Genomic DNA, 27,136 nt, shown 5'->3' with positions numbered 1-27,136 from the left:
AAAAAATAGATTCCTAATCAAAGGTATGGCATCTTTTTCAGACATCTCTACAATGATTATATATACAAAACTCAACAGACAAACCGCTAAAAACAAATAATTTTGGTGAAAGGCAACGCGGCTTTTATTCAGTTTAAGAAACCTGCAGGATATTTATAAGCCAGTAAGCAGATATTATACTGGAGCAATGGTCAAATAGAAAAAAATAGAAGTGGTTGTGTGAGTCTACCACATTCACATTTTTAAAAGAACCTTTTGAATTTTATTATCTTATATTTTATATATATTAATCAGTTTTTGACTGTATTGTGTGTATTGTAGTAGCCACTCAAACTAGCTTCTGAAGTAAGGTGAATTTTAAATCCAATTTATAAGTAGAAGGTGAAACTCTACTTTTATGAAAGGGCAAAACTGATCTCTGGGAAATAATGCTACAGTTATTTTACTTCACTTTCCTAAAATTAAAAAAAAAGAGAGCAAAGTTTAAAATTATGTCTCATCACTTACATTCTTCAATTAATAAATTAAAACACAAGCTCTTTAGACCATATAAGCATTACTTTTTGAAAATATGATGCAAACATTTTTTTGAATAGCCAGAAAATATACATATATATCAAAATGCAAAATTAGGTTTCCAAGTCCCAAGGACAACAGCAATCCCTTCACACCTGACCTACAGTTCTTAAATATCAACTGTTGAAACTTTCAACAGTTACTAGCAAACTGCTGTCAGGGCACACAGCGAAGTAACATCTGTTCTACTGTGAAAAGTGCCTTGTGCTTTCTGTAAGGAGATGGCTTTTTTTGTGACAGTTTGCTTCAGAAAACCTTTAGGACCTGTTCATCACCAAACCTTCCGCGTTATCTTCCTCTTCCATTTGATATATTTAGTGACAGTTTAAGTCATAGTCATGTGGGCTTGCTTCAAATTTTCTTTAACTGAGCCGACACAAACTCACTGAACAATTTGGCAAGTCCTGCGGCCTCAAATTCATGTTGTAGCTCATCCAACGTTGAATATTCTTTGACTTCAAATGCCTGAAACCTATATTATACCAAAGAGACTTTGTGAATATGCCAACTTCTTTGTCAGAATATAATTATCAATTCAAAGCTGGTTTTCTAGCTGAATGCAACTAAATCATACCTTCTGTGTTCAGCCTGTACTTTTGTTTCAAAGAGTACGCTCATCATTTTCTCTTTACACTTCTTTCCGCTGGAATCCACATCCACTTTACTAGTTTTTTGGAAAATAAGGTATTCCTAAATCAGAAAAAAAAAGAAGAAGAATTCAACAACGTTAATATAATATCATCCATAATAGCCCAAGGACAAATATTATTGACAGGAAAAAAAATATTTCCTGAAAGGATTTCTAAATAGACTTTGGCTGAAACCTGTAAATCAACTCTTTACGTTTTATTAATGGCAGGATTACTCTTGCTAGTAAATAACCCTACCAGTGCAAAGTATGGTGACATTGCACTTACGTTTTCATGTGACGTGCGAAAGGCATACACTTGAGTTGTACAAATTTATGAACAACTGCACCAAGCTTTCCAAAACAGCTTCCCTGAGCATCTTTATCACTCTTACAAAAAGCAGAATTACACCTGATGCCGTTCTCTTCCAATTTTTCCTAGTTCATACGTTAACTCACCAGAAAAATAAACAGATTTAATATTTAAAAATAAAGAGAAGGAATGGGAGGATAAAAGTTAAGAGTAAAAAGTCGATGTAGAAAGTTGTTACATTGTATATATCTGTTGTTAGTATTGTATTTTAACATCTGATGTGTGTGTGTTTTTGTTTCTGTTTTGTCTCTTGACTTCTTTTGCTATTGTGGGTTTAAAATGTAAAATACTCAATAAAAATTATTTCAAAAAGAAAAAAGAAAAATAAACAAATTTATGCAACTAATTTCTGAGTTACACTCCCCAGTCGGCTGCAGTGATATTTAAAATGTCTCTTCACTCAGCCACAGATGTAATTCTTATACCATCTCCCAGAACAAGGATAGGTAACTTTGTGTAAACACACACAAATTTTTTCCCAATACACATTTTCCCCTAGTACACCTAAGTGGGTGTAGTAGTGATGTCATCTTAGTTTTTTCTGCTTCAAGTGTTTGTTTGCTTCCTACATGAATTAAATCTACTTGAATACTACACACTGGGTTTTTTCCTTTGTGTTTTGTTAAAGATTAGATCTAGGGCCTGGAGAAAAGATGAGTGGTTTATTTTGCCATGACATGAAAGCTCTTCCCACTCATCTGTTCTAATAACGCAAGGCCCTTTCATTTAATACTCGGTGCAAACCATGTTGCATGATTTGGCCACGTGATTTCATCTTTTTCACAAACAAGACTAACAAAAAGGCAACAAAGCTCTTCTACCAAGTCCTTCAGCTCAGAGCTGCTATATTCAATTCTGAAAGAGTGAAGAGCCCAGGATGACTTTAATTTATTATCGAACAACAAAGTCCTTCCAAATTATAGATCTCACACACACACAAATTCAAATCTTGCCAAAGTTTTTAGGATGGGGGACCATTTAGTGAGTGTTGGTTTTGCAGCCTCAAAACAGAAACAGGTCACAATAATAGCAAAAAACCCCTACAAATAAAATAAATTTTCACCACTATAAATGTATAGAAATTAAAAATCAAGCATGTTTATATGTAGTCCTCGATTTACGGTCTGTGCTTAATGTTCATTTGAAGTTCCATTGGACCCTCCCCAAAAGGCATTTATCATCCAGTACTGAACTTTTAACAACTGGGCCAATGACTGCTCAACAACCAGCCTGCACTTAATAGTCATTGGCAGCATCCTGCAGTCATATATTTCTGTTGAAAACCAGGGTTTACTTCCATTTTTTGGTAAAAATGCCCCATAGCTTAACAACCAGAGAATTTGCTTAATGAGTGTGGATTCACTTAACGACTATGGTGATTGACAAAAAGACATAAAATAAGGTCATAAAGTCACGGTCGTAAATCAAGGACTACTTGTTACCAAGTAGTAAACTGAGACTACACATGTCACTAAGGGTATTTTAAAACATTTGTTTTAGTATTGTTTGTTTTGTACCCTATGTTTTAACTATATTATTTAGTCTGTGTAATTTGCAGAGAATCTTCGTGATTGCAGCAGGATAGAAATAATACATATATATATGGGAAAAGGGAGGGAGGGAGGAAGGGAGGGAAGAAGGAAGGAAGGAAGGAAGGAAGGAAGGAAGGAAGGTAGGTTTATTTGAAGTCAAGTTCAGCTCCTGATGATTTAATCAATACATCCATGCATTAAATTGTGGCAACCAAAGATGAAAAGTATAAGCATAATCTGCTCTCTTTCAAGCCAAATTCAGCTCTTGGTGATTTTATAGATACTTCTGTGCAATTTTCTTGGAAATACAATAATCTGGAACAGGTTTACCACTGGCTTGTTTTTGTTTTGTTTTTTATTTGACTTTCCAGCCTACAATAGAGTAATCTGTAATTCTCTAAAAATCTGCTAAAATTACAGATAAAGACTACATAACCAATACAGACTTCTTCATGTTTACTTAGGAGGCAGGTCCAGGAGGTTTAAAACAGCCTTACTTCATTTTAAGTAAAACAGGATTGCATCCTCATTTCCTGACAGCGATGACAATCAACCAGTGGAACAGCTTCCCTTCGGAAGTTGTGGATGCTCCATCACTTCTCTGAAATGGTATAAGGCCTCCTGCTTGAGCAGGAGCTAGAAGACCTCCAAGGTCCCTTGGAGCTAGAAGACCTCCAAGGTCCCTTCCAACTTTGATATTCTATTCTATTCATGTATTATGTAGTGATCAGATTAATAAGACTTGAGCGGTGCAAATTTATACCCGGCTAAGAAAGCATAAAAAAAGAACAATGGCATCCATTCTCATTAAGATTTGCCATGAGGACTGAGTATACTACAGAGTTGACTGGAGAACAAAATAGTGAAACCAAAACTGCGGTAACTGAAGGCTTTTGTGAATGCAAATTGCTCACAAAATGGCATTAAACTAAAAAACAGAAAGTTCCACTTTGACATTTAGGAATAATTCACATTTAGGAGTTGTTCAATTTTCCCATCTGTCAGTTCGCATATATATTTCCATATAAAATTCCAACCGACTCATAGGACTGTAATTATTATCCAGATCTAAATAATATAATCCATTTCTGAACACAAAATTTCTACCAGTTACATTTCATTGGCCATGAAGGCATGACAGAATACTAAATTTGTCATGATTCATCCATAATTCCATACATCACAATGGAAGATATGTGTTGGCCTATGTATAATCATCCATTCTTGGTTACAGGAATAGCATCCATTAGTTCGAGTGAAGCAGCTGCCTATGGTAACACAAATGGGGTGTCATAAAAGGGCAGCAACTTTTTCATGATTAATTAATGCATTAGTATTTAGTTTACTGCTAGAAAGTGTGAAGGGCACTTGGGTGGTGAGGCTGCCGTATTAACTGGAAAAAAAGCCCATTTACCACTGTGTCTCAAATAGCCACTGTCTTGACCCAATGTTTCTCAATCTTGGCAGCTGGAAGATGTGTGGTCTTTCACATATCTAGGCCATCTAAATCCATTTCTTGATTTTAGCAACTTGAAGATGTGTGGACTTCAACTCTCATGCTGCTGGGGAATTCTGGGCATTGAAGTCCACATATCATCAAGCTGCCAAGTTTGAGAACTAATCTAGACTCCCCATAGAGTGGACAGGCACAGAGGTAAACTCAAATTTCTCTTATCACGTATCTGCTCACCCTCATGTGAAGGTAATATAAGCAAGAGGAGAGCATTCTGTCTAATCTGCTGTGACTGCTCATATTGGAGTTCTTCACCAGAGCAGAAGGGACAGTGATGAAGTTGGTGATTGCTGTCCCCTTTCTCGGTGCAAACTCTGGCTGGACTTGCAAACCCAATATTAAACATTGCTGTGGATGTAACTTTTATGGAGGGGGAACCCAGGGGACAGAGGGAGAAAACAACCAGAGGAAAGTTGAGTTTTGTGTGGAAATCAGCAACCAACCAGGGTATCTCTGATGGTTAATGCTACCGAGCAAAATTCTCAAATATTCATTCTTGTTCAATGGTCTGCCAGCCACATAACCAACCACAAAGAGCAAAGCCTGCACCTTAATGTTCCGCCTGTCTCCTTGAAGTAGTATGAGAATCATCTTGCCCATAAACATCAGTCTTCCCGCCAAGTCAAGATCTCTACACCATTTTTCAACCATTTTGATATATTTTCCTTTGGCTCTCATATGGTCTAAATGCAAAAGGACAGTCCAGATGTCATCATCCTCGGGTGTTTTCACTGACGGAATACTTTGCCCACCGCAGGCTGGAATTTCAGCTTCTTCAATAACAGATTGAAAATTCTGCTCTATCCAGAGAACCAACTCATGTACAAGTGGCTGAGACAAATGACTTGCTGCTTCTTTGAGCAATCTTGCTCTCACAGCCAGACACTGTGTCTTTGTAAGTTGTTCAGAATTAAGAGAAATGTTTGGCAAGCTTGATGGGTAACTGAGCGGTAGATGAAACAACAACTTTAACAATATGTCTGTGCCCGAAGGTCCTTTGACACTGGTCTGGATCCTGAATGAGATTCCATTTGTTTCTGAAAAGAATTCAAAAGCAGTAATCAATTGAGGACCAAACGAAATATTCTCAACGATTTGTTAGTTATCTGCCGTTAGGAAAACTCAAATAGTAATCAATACTTTATGCAATTATGGATTCTTTTGTGCAGGGCCGTGTTTTATTTCAGATTTGGGGATTCGGGGGTAATGATGCATAAAAATTAATGCATCGTAGCTAAATGATGCATAATAATAGCTAAAGCTTATATAAAAATACAGATAGTCCTTGACTTACAACCGATTGCTTTGCAACTATTCAAAATTCCGATGGACGGAATTTACCTAGAGGGTACTTACAACCCGGTTTTGAAGTTCTGATGGTCAGTCCACTCGCCATGGTCATGTGACTGCACTTCGGGTGCTTAGCAACCAGGCACATTTATGGCCATTTGCAATATCCCACGACCATGTGATTGCATTTTACAACTTTTTGTCATAACCCAGCATTTAATTCCAATTTTTAGCAAAACTAACTCATAGCAAACCATGAATTCATTTAATAACCCCAGCATTCATTTAATGCCACTTTGCGACTGTGGCATTCACTTAACAACCACCACAAAAAAGATTGTAAAATCAGGTCAGTCATGTGATTGATCTGCTTCATGACTGTCATGAATTACAACCATGATAGGCAAGCTCCATTACAGTCGCAAGTCAAGGACTTGCCTGTAAGCCCTCTGAATTCAGTGAGTCTTGTCTCTGAGTAAACTTAAATAGATAACATAAAATTCTTGGCCTACTTATGGCAAGTACCAAACCAGGCAATAATACTAAAGTACCCAAGTATTTGTTGGGAAGGCAGTGGAATAAAATTACTGGTTGCCAACTGGTTTCTGGGCATAACTCAATCAGCCTTTTTGGTCTTAACTCTGAAATTTTAATTAGTTTAAAACTTGGTTTCAGACAACCTGCTTGTATTCATGTGAACTTACTCAAGAGACAGAAACAGCTGTGTGAACCTGTATCAAATAGTCTATCTTCCATTAGGAGTCACACTTGGTTCACACACTTTCCACCATTAAAAATCAAAATTTCTTCTTCATCCAAGCTTTATTGAGTTGGATTAAGAATTCTTTAATTGTTTTGTTCTTTTTTTAAAAAAAAAATTAACTTCCCCAAATACCATATCACCCACTTTGGGTAGAAATAATAAAGCAATATAAATATAGAAAACTGCAAGTTGCATTGCATCTAACAATGATTAATTTATGTCTCCGCATTTTCAAATGTCTATTTTAAGTAACAACCAAGGAGCCAACTACTGTATGTGTTAAAAATAATAAACAGTGTGAGATTAAATAAGGCTCACTTGAACAACTCTTGGTGTTTTATTATACTTAGATGTACTCGTGTTTTTATCAACTGTTTTTTTTTAGTAGTCAGACATCAACAAACAGTCAGACCCACTTTGTATTTTTATTTTAAAGATGGTAAGGAGTTAGGAAAATAAATAAGTATAGATTACTAAACATCTAAAGTAATACAGAAGTCCTATAGTTGCACAGAGACCAACAGTGGGAATATGCAGGGATGGGTAGCTGTGAAGAAACAATTAATTTTGTTCATACTTTGAAAATGATTGTGCAGAAAAATGTTGATAAGTATTCATAGTATGAATCCCACTCAAAATGTTAGAACCTGACATCATCCAGTGAAACTGACTGACACATTCCTGACAGATAAAATAAGTGTACCTTCACACAACATATACATGCAAATGCTGTCATCAAACAGAGTGAAGGTTTCAAAGGACAATCAGACAACGTCATGGAGATCAATCTAGCAATGATTAATAGTCATGTCAAAGTTAAGAAAAAGGATGGGAACTTTCCAGGTGCGGTATGCATGCACCCACACACAAACACACATTGTTCTTCTCCAAATTACAATGTTCCTGAAGTAAAGACAATGTTTCTGAAGTAAATATTTTTATTTCTCTTAGATAGAGTGGCTTGAGCTTAACCACTCATTTGCTATCTACATACAGATATTTCTCAATGAAGCATTTTATGGTTTCTTAATCGCCTCAATCCCTCAGTCTTCCATCTTTGTCAAGATGTCCTTTCTGACATCTGGGCCTCTTTCCAAACCAGCTGTTTCTTCCACCTGCTATTCCATGCCACAGATCCCTCTTTCTCATCCTGCATGCTCCTGCTGGGTGCTCAGCTCCTCCTCCAACCATGTCTGGATTTATATAGTGCCCCCAATCTACAGTACACAGCAGAAATACGACATCCACAGCGTCCAGCAACTTCCTCCACTGCCTAACCAATTCGCTTTTTATACAGTTCTCACCAATAGGCAGAAATGCCTATTCTCCAGAGTCTTAATTAGTGGTGGCGCAGTGGTTGGAATGAAGTACTGCAGGCTACTTCTGCTGACTGCCAGCTGCCTGCAGTTTAGCAATTCGAATCTAACCAGGCTCAAGGTTGATTCAGCCTTCCATCCTTCTGAGGTCAGTAAAATGAGGACCTAGATTGTTGGGAGCAATATGCTGATTCTGCAAACCGCTTAGAGAGGGATGTAAGGCACTGTGACGCAGTATATAAGTCTAAGTGCTATTGCTGTCTACATGACACTTAAAACAGAGGCCAATTTTATACTCAGCCACAGTCATGGTATCTCATCCAGCCATAGTCAGTTAAATGGAAATTCCGTATATACGGATAGGAATAACCCTCATTTTTTGTACAAGGAGATATACTAGAGGGAAGAGTTGGTGCTTGTCCTGTTACATGAAGAATGGTCTCAGATGGGGCAATAGATAATGAAATAGAAAAATGGGATTTTTACACTGCCTGGTCTAGAGATACTATTATATATGAGTTTTTTCTACAACAATAAATAGCTTGTCAAAATAACAGCCATGATTCTAATACAAGACTTATTTCTTATTATTAGTTTGCTAGGCTTATTCCACTTTTTCTCCAGGAATTTAAAGTGGCATTTATTTATTTATTTATTTATTTATTTATTTATTTATTTATTATTTATTTATTTATTTATTGGTTTGATTTATATGCCGCCCTTCTCCGGAGACTCAGGGCGGCTTACAATGTGTTAAGCAATAGCCTTCATACTTTTGTATATACCTGCTTAGTAGGGCTTTCGGGGGCCCCCAAGCGGTGTTCTTTTTATACAAAGTCAGCTTATTGCCCCCACAATCCAGGTCCTCATTTTACCTACCTCGAAAGGATGGAAGGCTGAGTCAACCTTGAGCCTGGTGAAATTTGAACTTGCAGTAATTGCAGGCAGCTGGCAGCACTTTAACAGCACTTTAGCGGCTGCGCCACCAAGGCTCATTATGTGAGAATTTCCATTCGTTTTTATCCTCAGATCAGCAGTCTTGTGAGGTAAGTTAAGTTGAGAGAAAATACATGTAGTCCTCGACTTACAACAGTTCAGTTAGTGACCATTCAAAGTTACAACAGCACTGAAAAGTGTGACTTATGACCATTTTTCATAGTTATGAACTTTAGAGCCTCCCCATGGTCAAAATTCAGATGTTTAACAACCGGTTCATATTTATGACCTTTGCTGTGCCCCGGGGTCACGTGATCCCCTTTTGCAACCGTCTGACAAGCGAAGTCAATGGGGAAGCCAGATTCACTTAATAACCGGGTTACTAACTTATCAACTGCAGTGATTCACTTAACAACTATGGGAAGAAAAGTTGTAAAATGGGGCAAAGCTCACTTAACAAATGTCTCACTTAACAACAGAAATTTTGGGCTTAATTATGGCCGTAGGTCAAAGACTACCTGTATAGGCTACAAAATTAAGCAGAACCTTCCATGCTAGGAGCATATTTGAATTAGGTCACATATTAGCTGTAGTAAATAGGTTGCCCAGATCACACTTCCATGAGAGTTTGCTGCAACTAAAAAAACTAAGTACTATACAGTTAATTCCTGACTTATGATCCCAACTGAGCCCAAATTTATGTTGCTAAGCAAGGCAGTTGTTAAGTGAATTTTGCCCCATTACGACTTTTCTTGCCACAGTTGTTAAGTGAGTCACTGTAGTTATTAAGCTGTACCATGGTTGCAGTTTGTAACACAGTTGTTAAATGAATCTGGCTTCCCCATTAACTTGGCTTGTCATTCTGGGGTGATCACAGGACCCCAAAACACTGCAACCGTCATAAATATGAGTCGGTTGCCAAGCATCTGAATTTTGATCATGTGACTATGGAGATACTACAATAGTTGTAATGTGAAAAACAGTCATAAGTCACTTTTTTTCAGTGTAGCAATAGCACTTAGACCAGTAGTTCCCAATATGGGGCCCACGCCCCACAGGGGGGCAATTTGATTTTTAATGGATGCAATTGGAACCTTGTTTAAACCAAGTTAATGGCCTTTTAGGCTTCCTCTATGTGAGTAGGAGTTCACTTTTTTAATAGTAAGAATTATATATCACAGGGGAAGCAACAGGATTTTAGAGATGCTTAGGTGGGGCATGGCTAAAAAAAGGTTGGGAACCACTGAGTTAGACTTATATACGGCTTCACAGTGCTTTACAGCCCTCTCTAAGCTGTTTACAGGGTCAGCATATCGCCCCCAACAATCTGGGTCCTCATTTTACCGATCTCGGAAGGATGAAAGGCTGAGTCAACCTTGAGCCGGTTAGGATCGAACTGCTGGCAGTCAATAGAATTAGCCTGCAATACTGCATTCTAACCACTGCACCACCCAAGGCTTTTAAAGCACTATAAATAAATGAATAAAAATGCCAAATCCAATCTAAACATCTGGCTAATTATTCCACAAAATATAATGGATTCATATGAGAGAGAGAGACAGGGAGGGAGGGAGAGGAGAGAGAGAGAGAGAGAGAGAGAGAGAGGGAGGGAGGGAGAGGGAGGGAGAGAATTACACTTCCAATTTTACGCGGGAGAAAACCCGAATAACCAAACACCTACATACAAACACCCGCGAAAACCTCAGAAAACAGATAGATATATGTATATATGTATGTATGTATGTATGTATGTATTTCTCTTTAGCCAGGTTCTTCCTACGTAAACCAAGATTTTTATGCAGCCCTAGTTCAGTGAAATCCCAATCCACTAGTTTCTAAGCTTTTTTTCCAGCAGCCAGCAAGCTATAATTATATATATATAATTTGTTGTAATATGCAATGAACCAAGGATAGTCCTATTGACCCTTGGGGTCCATATTGACTACTTTAGAGAAACCTGTGGGGATATTTAAAAATGACTTTAAAAGTAGACAACAATCAGAGAAATCCATATAAGCAAGAGACAACTTTTTAAAAGCAGATCACAGTACATGATTTGTAATGTACCGTTTCCTGACAGGGATGTAGCTAACGTAAAACAATACCGTTAAGAATCCTTTTGTGAAATTAAAAGAGGACAAGGGACCTCATGTGCGTCTGACTAAAAGAGAAAAATAATTAGGGAGCAAGATGAAAGATGCTCTTTTTTCAGATCCTTGCTGTTTTTCGCTCTTTGATGTGTTTCAACTACTTCACCCCATTTCTTCAAAAAGTTGCTAAAATGTCAAGTTGATTCATTCTTCGGGGAGAAGACAGATTTGAAAGATTCAGTGGAGCTGTCCCAAGCTTCAGATGAGTTCTTTTGAAGTGGCTTGTCTCTGCCCTACCTCCCAAGTTTTATCCTTTTTCCACTGATCTCAGCCCCTCCACCCCCCAGCTTCACAACCTTCAGTGACCTCTATAAAACAACAGACAAAGCTATTTAATGAGTGACACAAACTGAAATGATTTAGGCAGCTTTGAGAATGACTAATGGGAGGCAAGGCAACATTTTCAAAGAGCCTTCACAGGCATACCTTTATATATTATATAGGGATACGATACCGCCAATGGAAAAATGTCCACTGATCTATCAACCAGTCTTCCTTGTCTTCATACGCTACAGATATCTTTCAACAACCAGCCTCCACATCTCCACCCAACCTGCAGAAGACTGCTTCAAGCACTATGGTAGAAGCATATTCATCTTAGATACTTGGTTTGTACAAAGGGACTGAGTCAACTAACTTTCGACTATCTTTCAATGCCCCATAAGAACAGGATCTAACTCACCAGGAGGTCCATTTTCAGTTCTACACCAGGTAGTAGGGATGCCCTGACTGCATCTACACAGTGATGTAGCCATAGACCTGATCTTTAGTAAGGCAAGATGGGGTTCACAGGCTTGGATCTGGAAGGAAGCTGTCCTCTGTCCATATTCGCTCCTTCTAATTATATACAGGTCTAGTAATATAGAGAATTGGAAACAACTTTGCTGATTTGCTTTTCAGAAATGGTATCAAGATTGCCTTTTTCACAGCAGCAAGGTTGTCCCACTATAGTTTATCACACAATGTAGTATTAAAATGCAGTATTTTGCAGAGAGGGGAGCTCACCCTGTCCTACGAAGCTGGACTCAAACCACCGGAGTGCTGGCAATTGCTCAGCACAGCCAACATCATTAAATTTTTGTGCCATCACGTCCCTGGGAAACCAAATAATCCTATGGCCTTTAAGAAATCAAGGTGACCAGCTGTGCCTATGAAATTGTTCTTTTTTCTTTTCTTTTTACCAATGATGATAGTACCACAATCCCATTACTGTATGCAGCAAATAAATTAAGGGAAGCTAAGAAGTCATTACAGTCAAATTATAGTGTTTAAGGCACCGGACTAGAAACCTGGAGACTATGAGTTCTAGTCCCACCTTGGTGCAAAGCCAGCTGAGTAACCTGAGGCCAGTCAATTTCTGTCAACCCTAGGAAGGAGGCAATGACAAACTACTTCTGAATAACCTTGCCAATAAAAAAGTTCAGGAAAGATAGAGGGAGGGAGGGAAGGAGAGAGAAAGGGAGATTAGAAGACATTACAGCAACAATACCTACTGAAATTATGACGGCCCAAAATGGAAAAAAAATAACAAAAATGCCATTGCACCTTAAAAACTAAAATTTAATGATATAAGCATTTGTTAAGTGCCTTGGAGGACATAATCGCTAATCTATGTGGGGATATTATTTTGGCCATCTTTAAGATGATACAAGATGTTTCCATGTTCTTATCACAACACATTAGTTTATTTTTCCCTTGCAAACATGAACAACTATTGCATTTTAAGATGGATCCATATTAGTAATATTTAAGATTCTAAGAAAAAAATATTGCTTCCTTTTAAGTGTTCTGTAGTTTTGTATTTCTTTGTCACTGAATGTTATCAGACTTTTACAGTATGTGCATTTTACAGGTACAATAAGCAGAGTCTGATTGAAGAAATAATACCAAAGCATTGTGCTTGTTTTACTTATTTCATAAACAAAGTCATTCAACACATATTATTATTGTGATGATCTATTAAAACACCTTGACTCCTGCTTGATTCCTGCTTGACCTTGACAACTGAATTTATTATTCTTAGTTCTCTTTGTCCCAAAAGTGCTTTTTCAAAAGGCAACAGGACTTTGGGGTTTTTTTTCCTTGAAGACATTTCGCTTCTCATCCAAGAAGCTTCTTCAGCTCAGGGGGTGAAGACAACCCCTCCCTAATAGTTCACCAACTATATTGTAGATGTAAAGGCCTCAGTCTGGCAAGATCTTGTCTATAAATGTGAAAACAATAAAGAACTCAGCTTGGAAGTGTCATTCTTGGTTTTGGACCTGACAGAAATGTATTTCACTTTAATAACACATTATATTGGCCTGCTCTGTCAGCAGAAGTGCTATCTGAGATGAAGAGCAGTATATTATCATACTGTTGACATTTACAGTGCTAATAAGCTGAATTCTTGCACACACTTTCACACTGCTGCAAACGCATGCTTATCCCAGCAAATAGTGCCTGCACACTTAAAATTGTTTCCCGTGTTTAGTGTCGGCTTCTGATTCCACATCTGCAAACTTTCTGCGTCATATATTCATTCTGCATTGCTCAGAGTTATCTACAGAAATCCAAGTTTTGATGAACATTTACATATATGACAAGCTGGATGAGCAAACCCTAGCAGAGAAGAGAACAGATTAATAAGTAAATTATGTCATTCTATCTGCAACATTAATCTTGGGGACTAGGCAAATAAAGAAAAACAAGCCTTCGTTAATTAGCTTATTTAAATTCATACAGACATCATTTTCAATAAATCTTCTTCTGAATGTTAACCATGTAATTTCAAGCTTTGAGAAATTCTTGTTTTTATATACCACGAGTGGAAGGGGAAAAGCCCCTCAAATCCCCTCCCAAGTCAACAGTCCTCAAGACGTCTGTCCTCTGGTCTTCTAAGGTCTCTTTATTTAACTCAGCCATCTTTTAGAAAAGTATCTCCCAAACATAAGCTGACTTTTAAATAAAAAAGATTTTCAAGATACCAAGTTCAGGGTAGTTGGTGATATGGGGACCTAAAGAGATTAGAACAGAGATCCCTTGATAGCTAAGGGAAGTCAATTTCCATTTCTCATTTTGCACATATGAACATTTTAATCTACTTGGCTGGTCATAAAATAACCTTTTTACCAGCAGGAAAATGAAAGAAGTTACTCTCTACCATCCTCTTTAGCTTCTGGAATGTTCTCTCTCATTTTGGAGGGTGGGGTGGGGGTGCGGCAGTTTTGAGCTAGTGGACACAGCACCAAGCTACACCACCAGTATTTTAGTTTCTAAGAAGGTCTATGATCCCAAAGCGCTATTAAAACATGAATAAGTGGAAAGGTGGGCTATGCTTAAGACCGCTCCTTAGCAATATGCTGTCTTCCCACTCGTTCATGTTTTAATTTAATGCTTTAATTACACAGACCTTTAAAAATCTAGTGGGGGCAGGAAACCTGGAGAGCTTCAAGAAAAGTATCAGCAGTACACAGGCACCTAAATAGCCAAAGTGCAAGCTGTGTGGGAGACCCACCATTACTGTTCTACCATCTCCCTCCCTCTCAATGTAGCCCAGCAAATTGCCAAATTGGTTCAGACAATACTGGAGGCAGACGCTCTTTGGGTATCAACTCCTTATGAAATTTCTTACTTATTCATGAGGTCCTTGGTGCTCCCTGAGTTCAGTTGTTTTCTTGCAGATGTTTCATTATCCAACTAGATAACATCATCAGTGCTAGAAGGATATTACATTGTTGGTAATGAAACGTCTGAAAGAAAACAACCAAGCTCAGGGAGCACCTGTTCTGACCTAGGCTTCCTGATATAGCAAAAAGCACACAATTAGTCCCACCCACCCCTTTTTTTTTTATTTTAATGGCTGTGAATTCCTTTCATTCACAGCACATGCTGAATCACCAAGAGTTTATAAATAGTCCAACAGAAGTCTGCCACAGTCCTTCGGATAAGGCTGGTAAACACCCACCTTTATCTTCTTTGACACTTTGCCGAAGACCTAATTGGCAATTATATTGGCAAGGCCACACGGAGAAACAGAGTAAAAAATGGAGCTTCAAAGTACAAACCGACACCATCCACAATGTTGCTTCCTGCAAAGGCCCACGTGCCTTTGCTCTTCCTTCATGTCTTATGGGAGGGGCCAATCATCTCCAAGCCTTACTCCCGAGTCGTCCCTTTTGTTTTAACTGTTCTTGCCTTCTGGCAGCTCTGCGCATGCGTGCACTAGGAACAGGCTCCCCCTGTTCCTCTGCCTCTCTGATGTCTGACTCTGGAGGATCTGGAGTCAGCACATAACTCCCAGATGGCCCTGGCCCCATCTCTGCCTCCGACGCAGAGCCCTCGTCAGAGCCTTCCCCAGACTCCAGGACTGGCCCATGTTCTTCCCCAGTCTCCTCACTATCCGACTCTTCTGCCAGCTCCGCAGGCTGCTGGGGGACCACAGCAGCACCAAGGACTCCACAGTTCAACCCTGAGCTATAAATATTCTGTTCTATCTCCCTTTTTATGACTTTCTAATCCCTTAATTTCGGGGTAGAGTTGGGGTGACTGGATGGAGTGGATGCCCTTCCTGATGCCATTGTGTCCTTAAGTATCTATATATCTCTATTTCTATATCTACCTATCCATCCATCCATCCATCCACCCATAAATACACACACCCAAATTAGCTAACTATTTCTTATTTGGAGGAATGAGTTATATTTTCCTCTGCATGTCACAACAACTTGAAGTGGAAGGACAATTTGAACAGCCTGAGAGAGATGACTAAATATACTGTACTGCTGCTTTAAGAAGATTAACAGCTCCTTTCACCTGCACACCAATTTAAAATATAATTTCTAAGAAAACAATCAAATTGCCCATATAATCTCCAATTTACAGTCATCAGGTCCAAAACGCATATGTAGTTCTTGCACCCAAATTAAATTGGTTGGAATGTGCTTCATGTTTCTAGATCTCATGACTGGGCTCTATAGCAGAAAGATTTTAACTCTTCCATCAGTGATTCCTAAACTGGCAATAATTAACTCCAAGGGAATAATCTAGGTATGCCCTAGTGGGCATAATATTTAGAAACAGGACAAATGCAATAGATTTTAGGTTTCTAAATGTACAGGTATTTGTGATTTTTTTTCCAGACCTAAACATGGATGAACATTGTTCCAACTAAATTGCATTTTAAGAGAAAGCCGTTTCATAAATTATTCACATCTAATTGAGATGCTACAAAGATGCTTCTGGGATCTACAGCTACAAAATTATTGTTTTGCAAACCTGAAATATATATCATAATTGCATATTTGCAATATTTGAATCTGCTTCCACAAACTTGTTTATGCACTGAAACGTACCTCATAACTCGATTTGTAGCACTTGGGAGCACACAGTTGGATATTCAATATCCTGATAGCGAAAGACAGAGGTAAACAACTTTTTGGGTGGTTGGGCATTTTGAGAGGACATCATTAAGTGCTTTCAGAACATGATTGCCATGGTGAGCATGATTATTCATAAAACACTTTCTACAAGCTCTTTATTGTATTCATTTATTTATTTATTTTATTTTATTAAATTTGTATATCGCTCTTCTCCTGCTGGACTCAGGGCGGTGCACAGCCAAAAATAAAAAACGTTCCAATACAAAATTTAATTTTTTTAAAAAAGAATTACACAACTTTGGCTCCAAAATTTAAAACATCCCAACTAAAACTCATAGACAATTAAAAATCTAACATCTCAAAAGTGGCGGGGGGGGGGGGGGTTTACGCCAGCCCTGCTTGGTGGAAAATAAAAGTTTTTAGGGCACGGCGAAAAGCCCGGAGATCTGGTATCATGCGTATCTCTGGGGGCAAATCGTTCCAGAGGGCAGGTGCTGCCACAGAGAAGGCCCTCCCCCTGGGGGTCAGCAGCCGACATGCCTGGCTGACGGCACCCTGAGGAGTCCCTCTCTGTGGGAGCGTACTGGCCGGTGGGAGGCTATCGGCGGCAGAAGGCGGTTCCGCAAATATGTCAAATGCTCATTTTATATTTTTCAGAGTTATCCAGAGAAATCCAAGTTCGACGGATATTTAGAGACAGTCCTCAACTTATGACTACAACTGAGCTCAAAACTTCTGTGGCTAGGTGATATTTTACGACCTTTCTTGCCACAATTGCTAAGTGAAACCCTTCAGTTGTTAAATTAGCAACACGGTTGTTAAGTGAAGCTAGTTTCCCCACTGCTTGTCAGAAGGCCACATAAAGTGATCACATGACCCCATGACACTACAACCGTTTCTGGAAATAGAGGGCTTTTGTATCCTCTGTTTTGTTGGAACTGAGCTGAGCATATTTCTTCCCATTAACCTAACACTTTCCAGGCACCAAAACAGAACCCCAACCTTGTCAACCATCTGAAATGAAGACACATGGATGATTATCATTGGTGCTACTTGATTCCACTGTGGTGAATGACCTTCCCAAGTAACTTCATGCAAATTGTTGTGGCCTGCCAGCAGCCAGCAGAGCTGGCAGCAGATTCGGACAGTGAGGAGGTTGGGGAGGAACGTGGGCCAGTCCTGGAGTCTGGGGAAGGATCGGATGAGGGCTCTGCGTCGGAGGCAGACAGGGAGCCAGGGCCATCTGGTAGTTATGTGCTGCCTCTGGAATCTGACATCAGTGAGGCAGAAGAACAGTGTGAGCCTGTTCCCAGTGTGCGCATGCGCAGGGCTGCCAGAAGGCAAGAACAATTAAGAAAAAAAGGGCGACTTGGGAGTAAAGCTTGGAGATGATTGGCCCCTCCCATAAGACATAAAAGAGGAGCAAACGGACGTGAGTCTTTGCAGGAAGCCATTAGTTCATATAGTCAATTCAAGCTCTGAGAAATCCGTTTGACTCTGTGCTCCGTTTGGCCTTGCAAAACTAATTGACAATTAGGTCTCTGGCAGCGTTTCAAGGGAGATAAAGGTGGGTGCTTATCAACATTACCCTGAAAGACTGTGTCAACTCAAGCAGACATCTGTCAGACTCTTCACAGACTGTTAGTGAATCATTACGGGCTGTGAATGACCATAATTCACAGCCGTCTCAATAGAAGAGGTTTTTGGGACAAAGATTGTGATTTATACTTTCTCAGGAAGCCTAGGTCAGAACACAAATGTTATATAATAAAAGAGAGAATACTGGCTTTTGTGGCACCCCAGAACTACAGCAACACAGTTCCCCCATTCCCACTATTATAGGTAGTTCAGAAGAAGGTCATTGAGAGATCAAACATGACAGGAGGGTCACATTACCCATATCCCAATCCACCATAAGGATTAATGTGGGTTTAGTCTACAATATGGATTCAGGGTTGAAGTCCACAAATCTGGAGGAACCCCAGGTTGGCAAACACTACTTTTAAGTCCTCTTCCATTATACAGGTAGTCCTTGACTTACAACCATTTATTTGGTGACCGTTCGAAGTTACAACAGCACTGAAAAAGGGATTTATGACTGTTCGTCACACTTATATGAGCTATGGTGGCGCACTGGTTGGAGTGCGGTACTGCAGGCTACTTCTGCTGACTGCCGGCTGCCTGCAATTTGGCAGTTCGAGTATCACCAGGCTCAAGGTTGACTCAGCCTTCCATCCTTCCGAGGTCAGTAAAATGAGGACCCAGATTGTTGGGGGCAATATGCTGACTCTGTAAACCACTTAAGAGAGGATTGTAAAAGCACTGTTAAGCAGTATATACTGTAAGTCTAAGTGCTATTGCGATTGCTATAACTGTCACAGCAGCCCCATGGCCGCATGATCAAAAGTCAGGTACTTGATAACTGGTATGTATTTACAATAGTTACAGTGTCCCCGGAGTCAAGTGAATGCCATTTACAACCTTTCCAGCTGGCTTCTGACAAGCAAGTCCATGGGGGAAATCAGATTTGCTTAACAACTGTGTAAGTCACTTAATGACCATGATTAAAAAGGTCCTAAAATGGGGCATGATTCACTTAACTGCCTTGCTTAGCAACTTTAATTTTGGGCCCAATTGTGGTTGTAGGTTGAGGACTACCTGTAAACAGGATATACAGTAAATGAACAGTCACATCATGTACATGCCAAAAATAGAGATGCTGGGTTGGGAGAATCAACAGCACTGCAGTAATTTCTCCCAGCTACCATCTTAGTAAAAAATTAGGTACCAGTTTAAAGTGTTTGCTTGGAAGGAAAAAGGTAACTACCGTATTTTTCGCAGTATAAAACGCACCTTTTTCCCCCCTAAAAGGGGGTGAAAATTTAGGTGCGCCTTATACACCAAATGTAGCCCCGCCCACCCATTGGCCCCCACCTCGCAGCAGTTACCTTCTTGCAAGGAAACAGCAAGAAAAAACAGCTCCTTTCAGCTTCAGCACAGCCTAAGTAGCACAAGTTGATTGGATCAGCCTCCCGACTCTCAGCTGATTTGCTCTCAGCTGTTTTGTGCAGGGCTTTGCTGCTTGCTGCAAAGAGGTAAATTGCTGGAGCAGATTTTTTTTTTCCTTGTGCTAATCAAGGTACACTGAAAACGAAAATGAAAGTAAAGCAGGCTGTTTGCTGTAATGAGGCAAAATTGCTCAGAGGCAGAGGAAGATTAATAAATTATTAATAAATTAATAATTAAATATATATTTCTCTAAGTGACATGATTGCTCACCAGATGGTTAGTATCACATGGAGCTAGACTCTAACAACGCAAAGGACCATTTACAAAATGTGTTTTGACAAGCTAAGAAATATGAGACACAATCAATATAAAGTAACGCCTCATTTTAATAATCAAATCGCCAGGGTAAGAGATGAATGCTATATTATTACTTATTCTTTCTTTTTCAATCTTTAGAACTTATGCTTGGAAGAAAGAATTACTATTGCAGATATCCAGGTCTCTTTTAGCAAGCCAGTTCTTCTGACTAGCATCATTCATTCATTCACCCATCATAATTCCCCATCTTCAGTTGAAGAAGTTTAAAAAAACAGTGCCAGAAATATGACACCCATTAGAATCTGCTGTGTCAAAAGCTGCCAACGGTAAAGATGTAGGACTTTCTAAAACTGTCAGGAAAAAGATGCTGAATGGAACTTGCCCCTGCTAATACAAATGCAAACAGAATAAAATTAAATACTCAGAATAACTGGTGAGGAGTATGTGAGTGCGTGCAATACAGAGAGGCATACCTAGATAAACTGTCACAATATGTTGCACATCAGTGGTTTTCAAACTGTTTTAAGGGACAGTTTTCCTACAAGTACGAAATTCATTCTCTACACCACTGCATCAATTAACCCATTCAGTGGAGCCCTTTCAACAATAAAAGATTTATTTTAACTAAACCTCAAGAGAGAGGCATCAGAAGAGTTTGGAACTTTCCATGCTTAATTTGTTAGGCTCTTTGATAAATTCACTCATATTTGCTGACAGTGGTATCAACATTAAGAGTGGCTTCTACCGAAGCATCCAAAAATGCTTCCTGATCCAGTTGCATGAGATTATCTTTAATAAATAAAGCTTGAGGAGTTAGACAGGATACTTAAGGGCTGTTGTTCTACTCCAGCACGCTTGGATGAAACCAATTTTTCTGGGTCTATTGCAATATAATGTTGGCACCAAAATATCCTTGGTTGATCTGATTCAATAGCTTCTGTCAGAAAAGAGATGTTAGAATAAAGCTGGTGGCGTTTAAGCCTCCTCTGAAGATTTGACACAAATCAATTCTCTATTTTAGTAGCTTAAAGAGAACATCTGAAGAAGTTTACATTCCTTATCTGTGGGTCGTTTTCAACTTATAGCATTGGGGGATTTCAGGCCAAGTACAAATGCCTAGAGATCCCAGAGATCATTTTCTCATGTTCTTCATTATCCATTCAAAACCACAATGGAGAACTTTCTTTCTTTTTTTTTTAAAATATACTTTATTAAATTTTTCCATTATAAAAGAAAGATATACAATCTCCACCTCCTTCAGAGGCACAGTGTTTATACATATTAAGAAATCATACATCAAATATACTTCATCCTTAGCTGTTCAAAATTATATACAGTATAGCTCGTCTTTCAAATGCATACCTAATCATATCCTAAGATCATGTTTTTGTCTTGTTCTTCAACCAATTATACCAATTTCCCCATACTTCGTAATATTTAGATTTCTCATTATTTATCTCACTCGTCAATTTTGCCATTTCTGCGCACTCTAGGATTTTATTTATCAACATTTCTTCTGGTGGTATGATTTTATTTTTCCAGTATTTCGCGAAGGCTAGTCTAGCCGCTGTTGTTATCTGGATTATAAATTGAGTTTTGTTGTTGTTAAAGCCGTCTCCGATTATACCCAAAAGGAAAATTTCTGGAGATAAGACTATCTGCTGTCCCATTATTTCACATAGCCAATATCGAATTTTGGACCAGAATCTTTTTGTCTCTGGACAGGTCCACCATAAATGATAGAAGGTACCGACCACTTTTCCACATTTCCAACACATGGCTGAGAGATTTGGAAACATTTTCGCTAATCTAGCTGGTGCTAAATACCACCTGTGTAGCATTTTATAATGATTTTCTCTGAATGTTGCCGATTTCGTCATTTTATAATTCCTATTCCAGGCCACCTCCCAGTCATTGAAATTTAATCTGTATCCCAATTTTTTTTCCCAGATATTTAGCTGGTTTTTTGCTATAATCTCTGCCCTATCCTCATCTAATAAGAAGTTATATATTTTTGCTAGCATTTTCTTATCTACTCCCCAAATAATTTTATCAAAATTTCCATACTTAGATTCTATACCATATTGGTACACAATGGAGAGCTTTCACTTCCTGCAAAGCATCAAACCTAATTCTGCTAAGGTCTCAAATAGAGAAAATACTCTCAAGAATATAAAATATCCTTCAAGTCAAATTTGACTTCTAGAGGTTTTATGAATGAATCCATTCAGTCATCTTAGCAGCAGGGTGGAGGTGGTTTTATCATTGCTGCCTTCTGAATTAGTTTTTGATATTCAGAGCTAACCTACAGCTCTGGTAAGTACCTGGTTGCCTCCTATCCAAATACTAATCAAAGATCCTGCTTAGCTTCAAAATCCAGACATCAACCAGCCACTGCCATTTGCTGAGGCCAGTGTGGCAATGATCACTTTTTCTCACTCTCCCCTAGAAATTAAGCTACTTTTATTTTTTATTTTATTTTATTTTATCTCGAATTTATATATCGCACCTTCTCCTGAGGGACTCAGTGCGGTGTACAGCCAGATAAAAAATATACAATATAAACATTAAAAACAGTTAAAAGGATATATATTAATTTGGCCCCAATTTAAGATAACAATTAAAAATTAAAAAATATTAAAAAATATGTTAAGCCAGCCCAGCTTGCTGGAAAAAGAAAGTTTTAAGGGCACGGCGGAAGGCACCGAGGTCTTGGATTCTCCCTCTCTCTGGGGGCAGCTGATTCCAGAGGGTAGGTGCCCCCACAGAGAAGACCCTCCCCCTGGGGGTCACCAGCCTACGGTGGGAGGTCGTCGGTAGCAGCAGGCGGCCTCGAAGATAACTAGGTCCTATGCCATGGAGCACTTTAAAGGTGGTAACCAACACCTTGAAGCTCACCCGGAAGACCACTGGGAGTGGTCTTTTATGATCCTGTTGTTACTTTAAAAAGTTTATTTATCTACTACTTTCACTGGAACCTACAACAGGCCTTAGACCTCCAGTTCCCACAAATGTATTTTAAAACCACTGCACCATGCAAACAAAATTCTGACAGAAAGTATACGCCAACAGCATCCCAGACTAGAGAAGCTAAAGTGTTTTGTTTTGTTTTCTTGCAACATACCAGAATGCATATTTAATGGGCATTAGTGATATTTAGCAGTCTGATGGTAAACTCTTGTAGAGCAGTCTTGGGGTTTGCATTGGCTACTGGCAGCAAAGGAGACTGTTTGGTTCAGCTTACCAGCAGGTGTTGACAGATAGACAGGGTGGAAGGGCAATGCTTACAAGAGGAAAGGGAATGCGATGGGAACATTTTACATGTTTACGGACGCTTGAGCTGAGAGCAGGGGAAATAAATAAATAAAGTTTACATCGAGTAATTTATCCCCATGCCAAGGAGAGAGGGGGGAAAACGGTGAGAAAACACATCTCAGAGGAAACTGGTATTACCTCTTGCTTGACATAAAAGATGCATGCTTCGGAGGATATAAAAAGTCCTCACACCCCTGTTAAAATTCCAGGGTTTTGAGATAAAAAAAAATCAGACTAAAATGAATCACTTCAGAATTCTTTTCCTCCTTTATTATAACATATAAGCTGTACAATTCAATTAAAAAACACACTGAAATCTTTGAGGAAAAAATGAATAAAAAAATTAGAATCATGTTACATTTCAAAAACCTGGCATTTTAACAGGGGTGTGTAGACTTTTTATATCCCCTGTATATAGCTAGTGGGGAAACAAAAACAAAAACAAAAAATGAAGGAGCTGGCAGTTATTTCCAAAATACGTTTCGAAACTTAGCCTCCTGATCAAAGACTTAGCTGGTCTAAAACGGCTAAATGAAGTTTTACAATGCCAGTCATTCCTCATAAAATATAATACTGTACAGATTATGTATCTCTTACGCTGTAACTCTAAGAGCACCACCACCATAAATATTTTAAAAACACAAATAAGGTGTGTTTATTGATCATCTTGTTTAGCAACTGTTTGCCATTACAACTGTGATGAAAAAGTAACTTGTGCAACTCATCCTCACATTGTGACCTTCACAGGTCTGTACAGAAAACTGAAGTAAGATCATAACTATAGTCACACTTTCACTTAGAGACCTCTTTGCTTAACGACTGAGTTACTGGTCCCATCCTTTCTAAGGTAGGGGAAATGAGGACCCAGTTTGTGGGGGCAATAAGCTGACTTTGTATAAAATATACAAAAGAATGAAGGCTATTGCTTAACGCATTGTAAGCCGCCCTGAGTCTCCGGAGAAGGGCGGCATATAAATCAAAAAAAAAAAAAAAAACTGTAGTCACTAAATAAGGGCAAAAATAGTTGTTCACACACAGTGTCTTTCCAATTTGCAGAAAACACTGCAAATCCATCAGTGGCAAACTGTAGCAACAATGGTTCCAATTTTAAAGAGCCATTGACTAAAAGGAAAGTGCAAGAGCAGATAAAACAGCTTTACTGCTTTTAAAAATCTCACTCTTTCCATCCCAGAAGGCAATCCTGCTATCCATGGATTGTAATTAAATTAAATTTAAATATAATTAAATTAAATTAAATTTTTACAGCCCTAATGCCAGATACAAACAAAATATTGAATAAAATAAAAAATAAAAGTAGTATGACATATAGAGATAGATAGATGGATGGATAGATGGATGGATGGATGGATGGATAGATAAATAGACAGACAAACAGACAAGAGAATATGTGTGTATGTGTAAAAGAAAAACAATACATATAATTGAGTCTAAAAATAATTAAGAGCATACAGTAGTTATTAAAATAAATCCAAATAAAATACTCTTATAAGAACTTCCAATCCTAAATAATGGTACTGCATATCGTACAAATGGTAGCCGAGAATTGGGAGACTTTAAGGTTATTTTCTAGTCCTTGTCTGATAATAGCACCATTAAATAGAAATCATTCTCTTTACCTGGGAATTCCTTCAGGACAGAGTATGTAAGGATTTGTCTAGAGCAGTGGTCCCCAACCCCCGGTCCGCGGACCGGTGCCGGGCCGTGGAGTACCTGGCACCGGGCCGCGCAGCGGCCGGGGGACATGAACGCTGCAGCGCAAAGGCTCCTGGGCCGTGCACAAAAGCTCCTGGGCCGTGCGCAAAAGCTCCTGGGCCGTGCACAAAGGCTCCAGGGAAGAGAGCCCCGCGCAGGTACGCACGTGTGGCCCAAAGCCCCCACCCCTGCGCGCGCTCAGCGGGCCATGGTAAAATTATCAAAGGCTGATTGGTCCGCGGCGATAAAAAGGTTGGGGACCACTGGTCTAGAGTCCTTGTATTAGGAGTGGTGTAATAGGATATGTCCTAGAGTTTCTATTGAACTCTTGCCTTCAGATGTTTAAGGTGCTTTATCACTGGAGGTTTTTTAAAAAAAAACTGGAGAGCCACCTATCTAAAATGGTACAGGGTCTCCTGCTTGAGCAAAGGGTTGGACTAGACAACCTCCAAGGTCCTTTCCAGCACTGTTCTGACTGAACCTATATAATTTAAACTCTTGCCTTTCTAAATGGGTGAGGGAGAGTCAGGTACAAGGCAAAGAACCTGGCTAAAAGGCCTAAATCTTCTCCCCTTTTTAAATGTAAATTTTAATTTGTTTTTAAATTATGGGGTATTTTAAATTTGTTCAGCCAAATTATTTAATTCGTTTTTATTTTATTTTAAATTTTTGTATTTATGTGTTTTATCTTGTGGCTGTTCACCGCCCTGAGTCCTTCGGAAGAAGGGCGGTATAGAAATTTATTAAAAATAATAAATAAATAAATAAATAAATAAATAAATAAATAAATAAATAAATAAATAAATAAATAAATAAATAAATAAATAAATAAATAAATAAAAACTGGAGCTCCTTCAGCTTCAAATCATTGATTCTTCAGAGGGAATTCAAATCACCCCACCATACAAAGAATCACATGCCAATTAGATTAATTAATTAATTAATTAATGTGGCTGACTAGGTGGCTCAGTGGCTAAGACACTGAGCTTGTCGATCAGAAAGGTGGGCAGTTTGGCGGTTCGAATCCCTAGTACAGCTCTCCTGCGTGAGCAGGGGGTTGGACTAGATGACCTCCAAGATCCCTTCCCACTCAGTTACAGTTACAGTTACTGTTACTGTTCTCCCTCTACTGGTGTGTGTTCTCCCTCTACTGGTGGGAGGAGCACGTTTGGGATTTAAAGAGAAAATAACTATATTTGTAAGTGCAAAACTGTTGGCTCTTGTGGGGAGGTTACCCTAACTGGACTTCCCAATATCCCCATTCCGAGTTGCAGATGGGGCAGGAATTATCAGCAGCCCCAGTATCTGGGAGGCCCCGATGGTGAGCCTTGTTTTAGGGGGGGAAACCCCTGGCTCCTTTTTCCCTCGAGACAAAAAGCATCTGGATTAGGATCCAGGTAAAGGCGGCGACCAGGGCAAAGCAATCACCTGACACTTCCAGCACCTCGCATTCTTCTCGCCCACAGTAAATAGCAGCAATGGCAGACAGCTCCTCCAAAGCTAACGCCGACATGGCAGCAAAGCGATTTTTCTCGCTGTCGCCCCGCTCCGACCGCCAAACCACCAGGCGAGGGCAGCGCTTCCACTTCCGCCCGCGGAAAAAACCAGAGCGGAGGGGAAATTAAATATATTCCCCACCAGGAGGCGCTGCGCTTGCTTTCTGAAGGGGGTGTTTCAAACGCCTTGCAGCTGAGGACCGAGTCCCACGTTGCAGAACAGCCGCAGATTGCAACTGGAACACGTTAATCCCCCACTGATGATGTCCCCAGGGAAGAGATGAGACGAATTGTGAATTATATGTTTTGCAGAAGTCTAGGGATCCTAAAGTTTTTGTCTAGCGGCACCACCAGGCAAGAGAGTGGGAGATTTGTGGTTTCAAGTTCTGGCTTAAACCGTGAAAGTGGGCAGGGTGATTTTTGGGCCAGCTCACAGAGCAGTGGTGAAATCCAATTTTTTTTTTTACTACCGGTTCTGTGGGCGTGACTTGGTGGGCATGGTGTGGCTTGGTGGATACTGCAAAATCTCCATTCCCACCCCACTCCAGGGGAAGGATTCTGCAAAATCCCCATTCCCTCCCCACTCCAGGGGAAGGATACTGCAAAATCCCCATTCCCTCCCCACTCCAGGGGAAGGATATTGCAAAATCTCCATTCCCACCCCACTCCTGGGGCCAGCCAGAGGTGGTATTTACCAGTTCTCCAAACTACTCAAAATTTCCACTACCGTTTCTCCAGAACCTGTCAGAACCTGCTAGATTTCACCCCTGTCACAGAGCTGTTATTGTTGTAGGGAAAATAGGAAGAGAAAGGAGTAGTGTGTGTGTTTTCCACCTTGAGTTATTTGT

At 39.4% G+C, this 27,136-nt stretch overlaps 1 protein-coding gene across 1 annotated transcript; it reads right to left on the bottom strand.

Annotated features, from left to right (window-relative positions):
• Nucleotides 1-100: 100 nt before the first annotated feature.
• RWDD3 (RWD domain containing 3) lies at nucleotides 101-26,305 on the bottom strand. Its single transcript, XM_070939369.1, has 4 exons — nucleotides 26,221-26,305; nucleotides 5,172-5,659; nucleotides 1,151-1,266; nucleotides 101-1,048 (listed from the first exon to the last, which is right to left on the bottom strand). Exons 1-4 carry the CDS (start codon nucleotides 26,303-26,305, stop codon nucleotides 928-930), a joined length of 810 nt encoding a protein of 269 aa, XP_070795470.1. The 3' UTR covers nucleotides 101-927.
• Nucleotides 26,306-27,136: the final 831 nt, after the last annotated feature.

Source organism: Pituophis catenifer, unplaced genomic scaffold (assembly GCF_029215685.1).
Source record: "Pituophis catenifer annectens isolate HBS135680 unplaced genomic scaffold, rPitCat1.0.hap2 SCAF_3, whole genome shotgun sequence".
NCBI lineage: Eukaryota > Metazoa > Chordata > Lepidosauria > Squamata > Colubridae > Pituophis > Pituophis catenifer.
The sequence above is the reverse complement of the archived record's forward strand: the minus strand, read 5'-3'. Positions and strand labels throughout refer to the sequence as shown.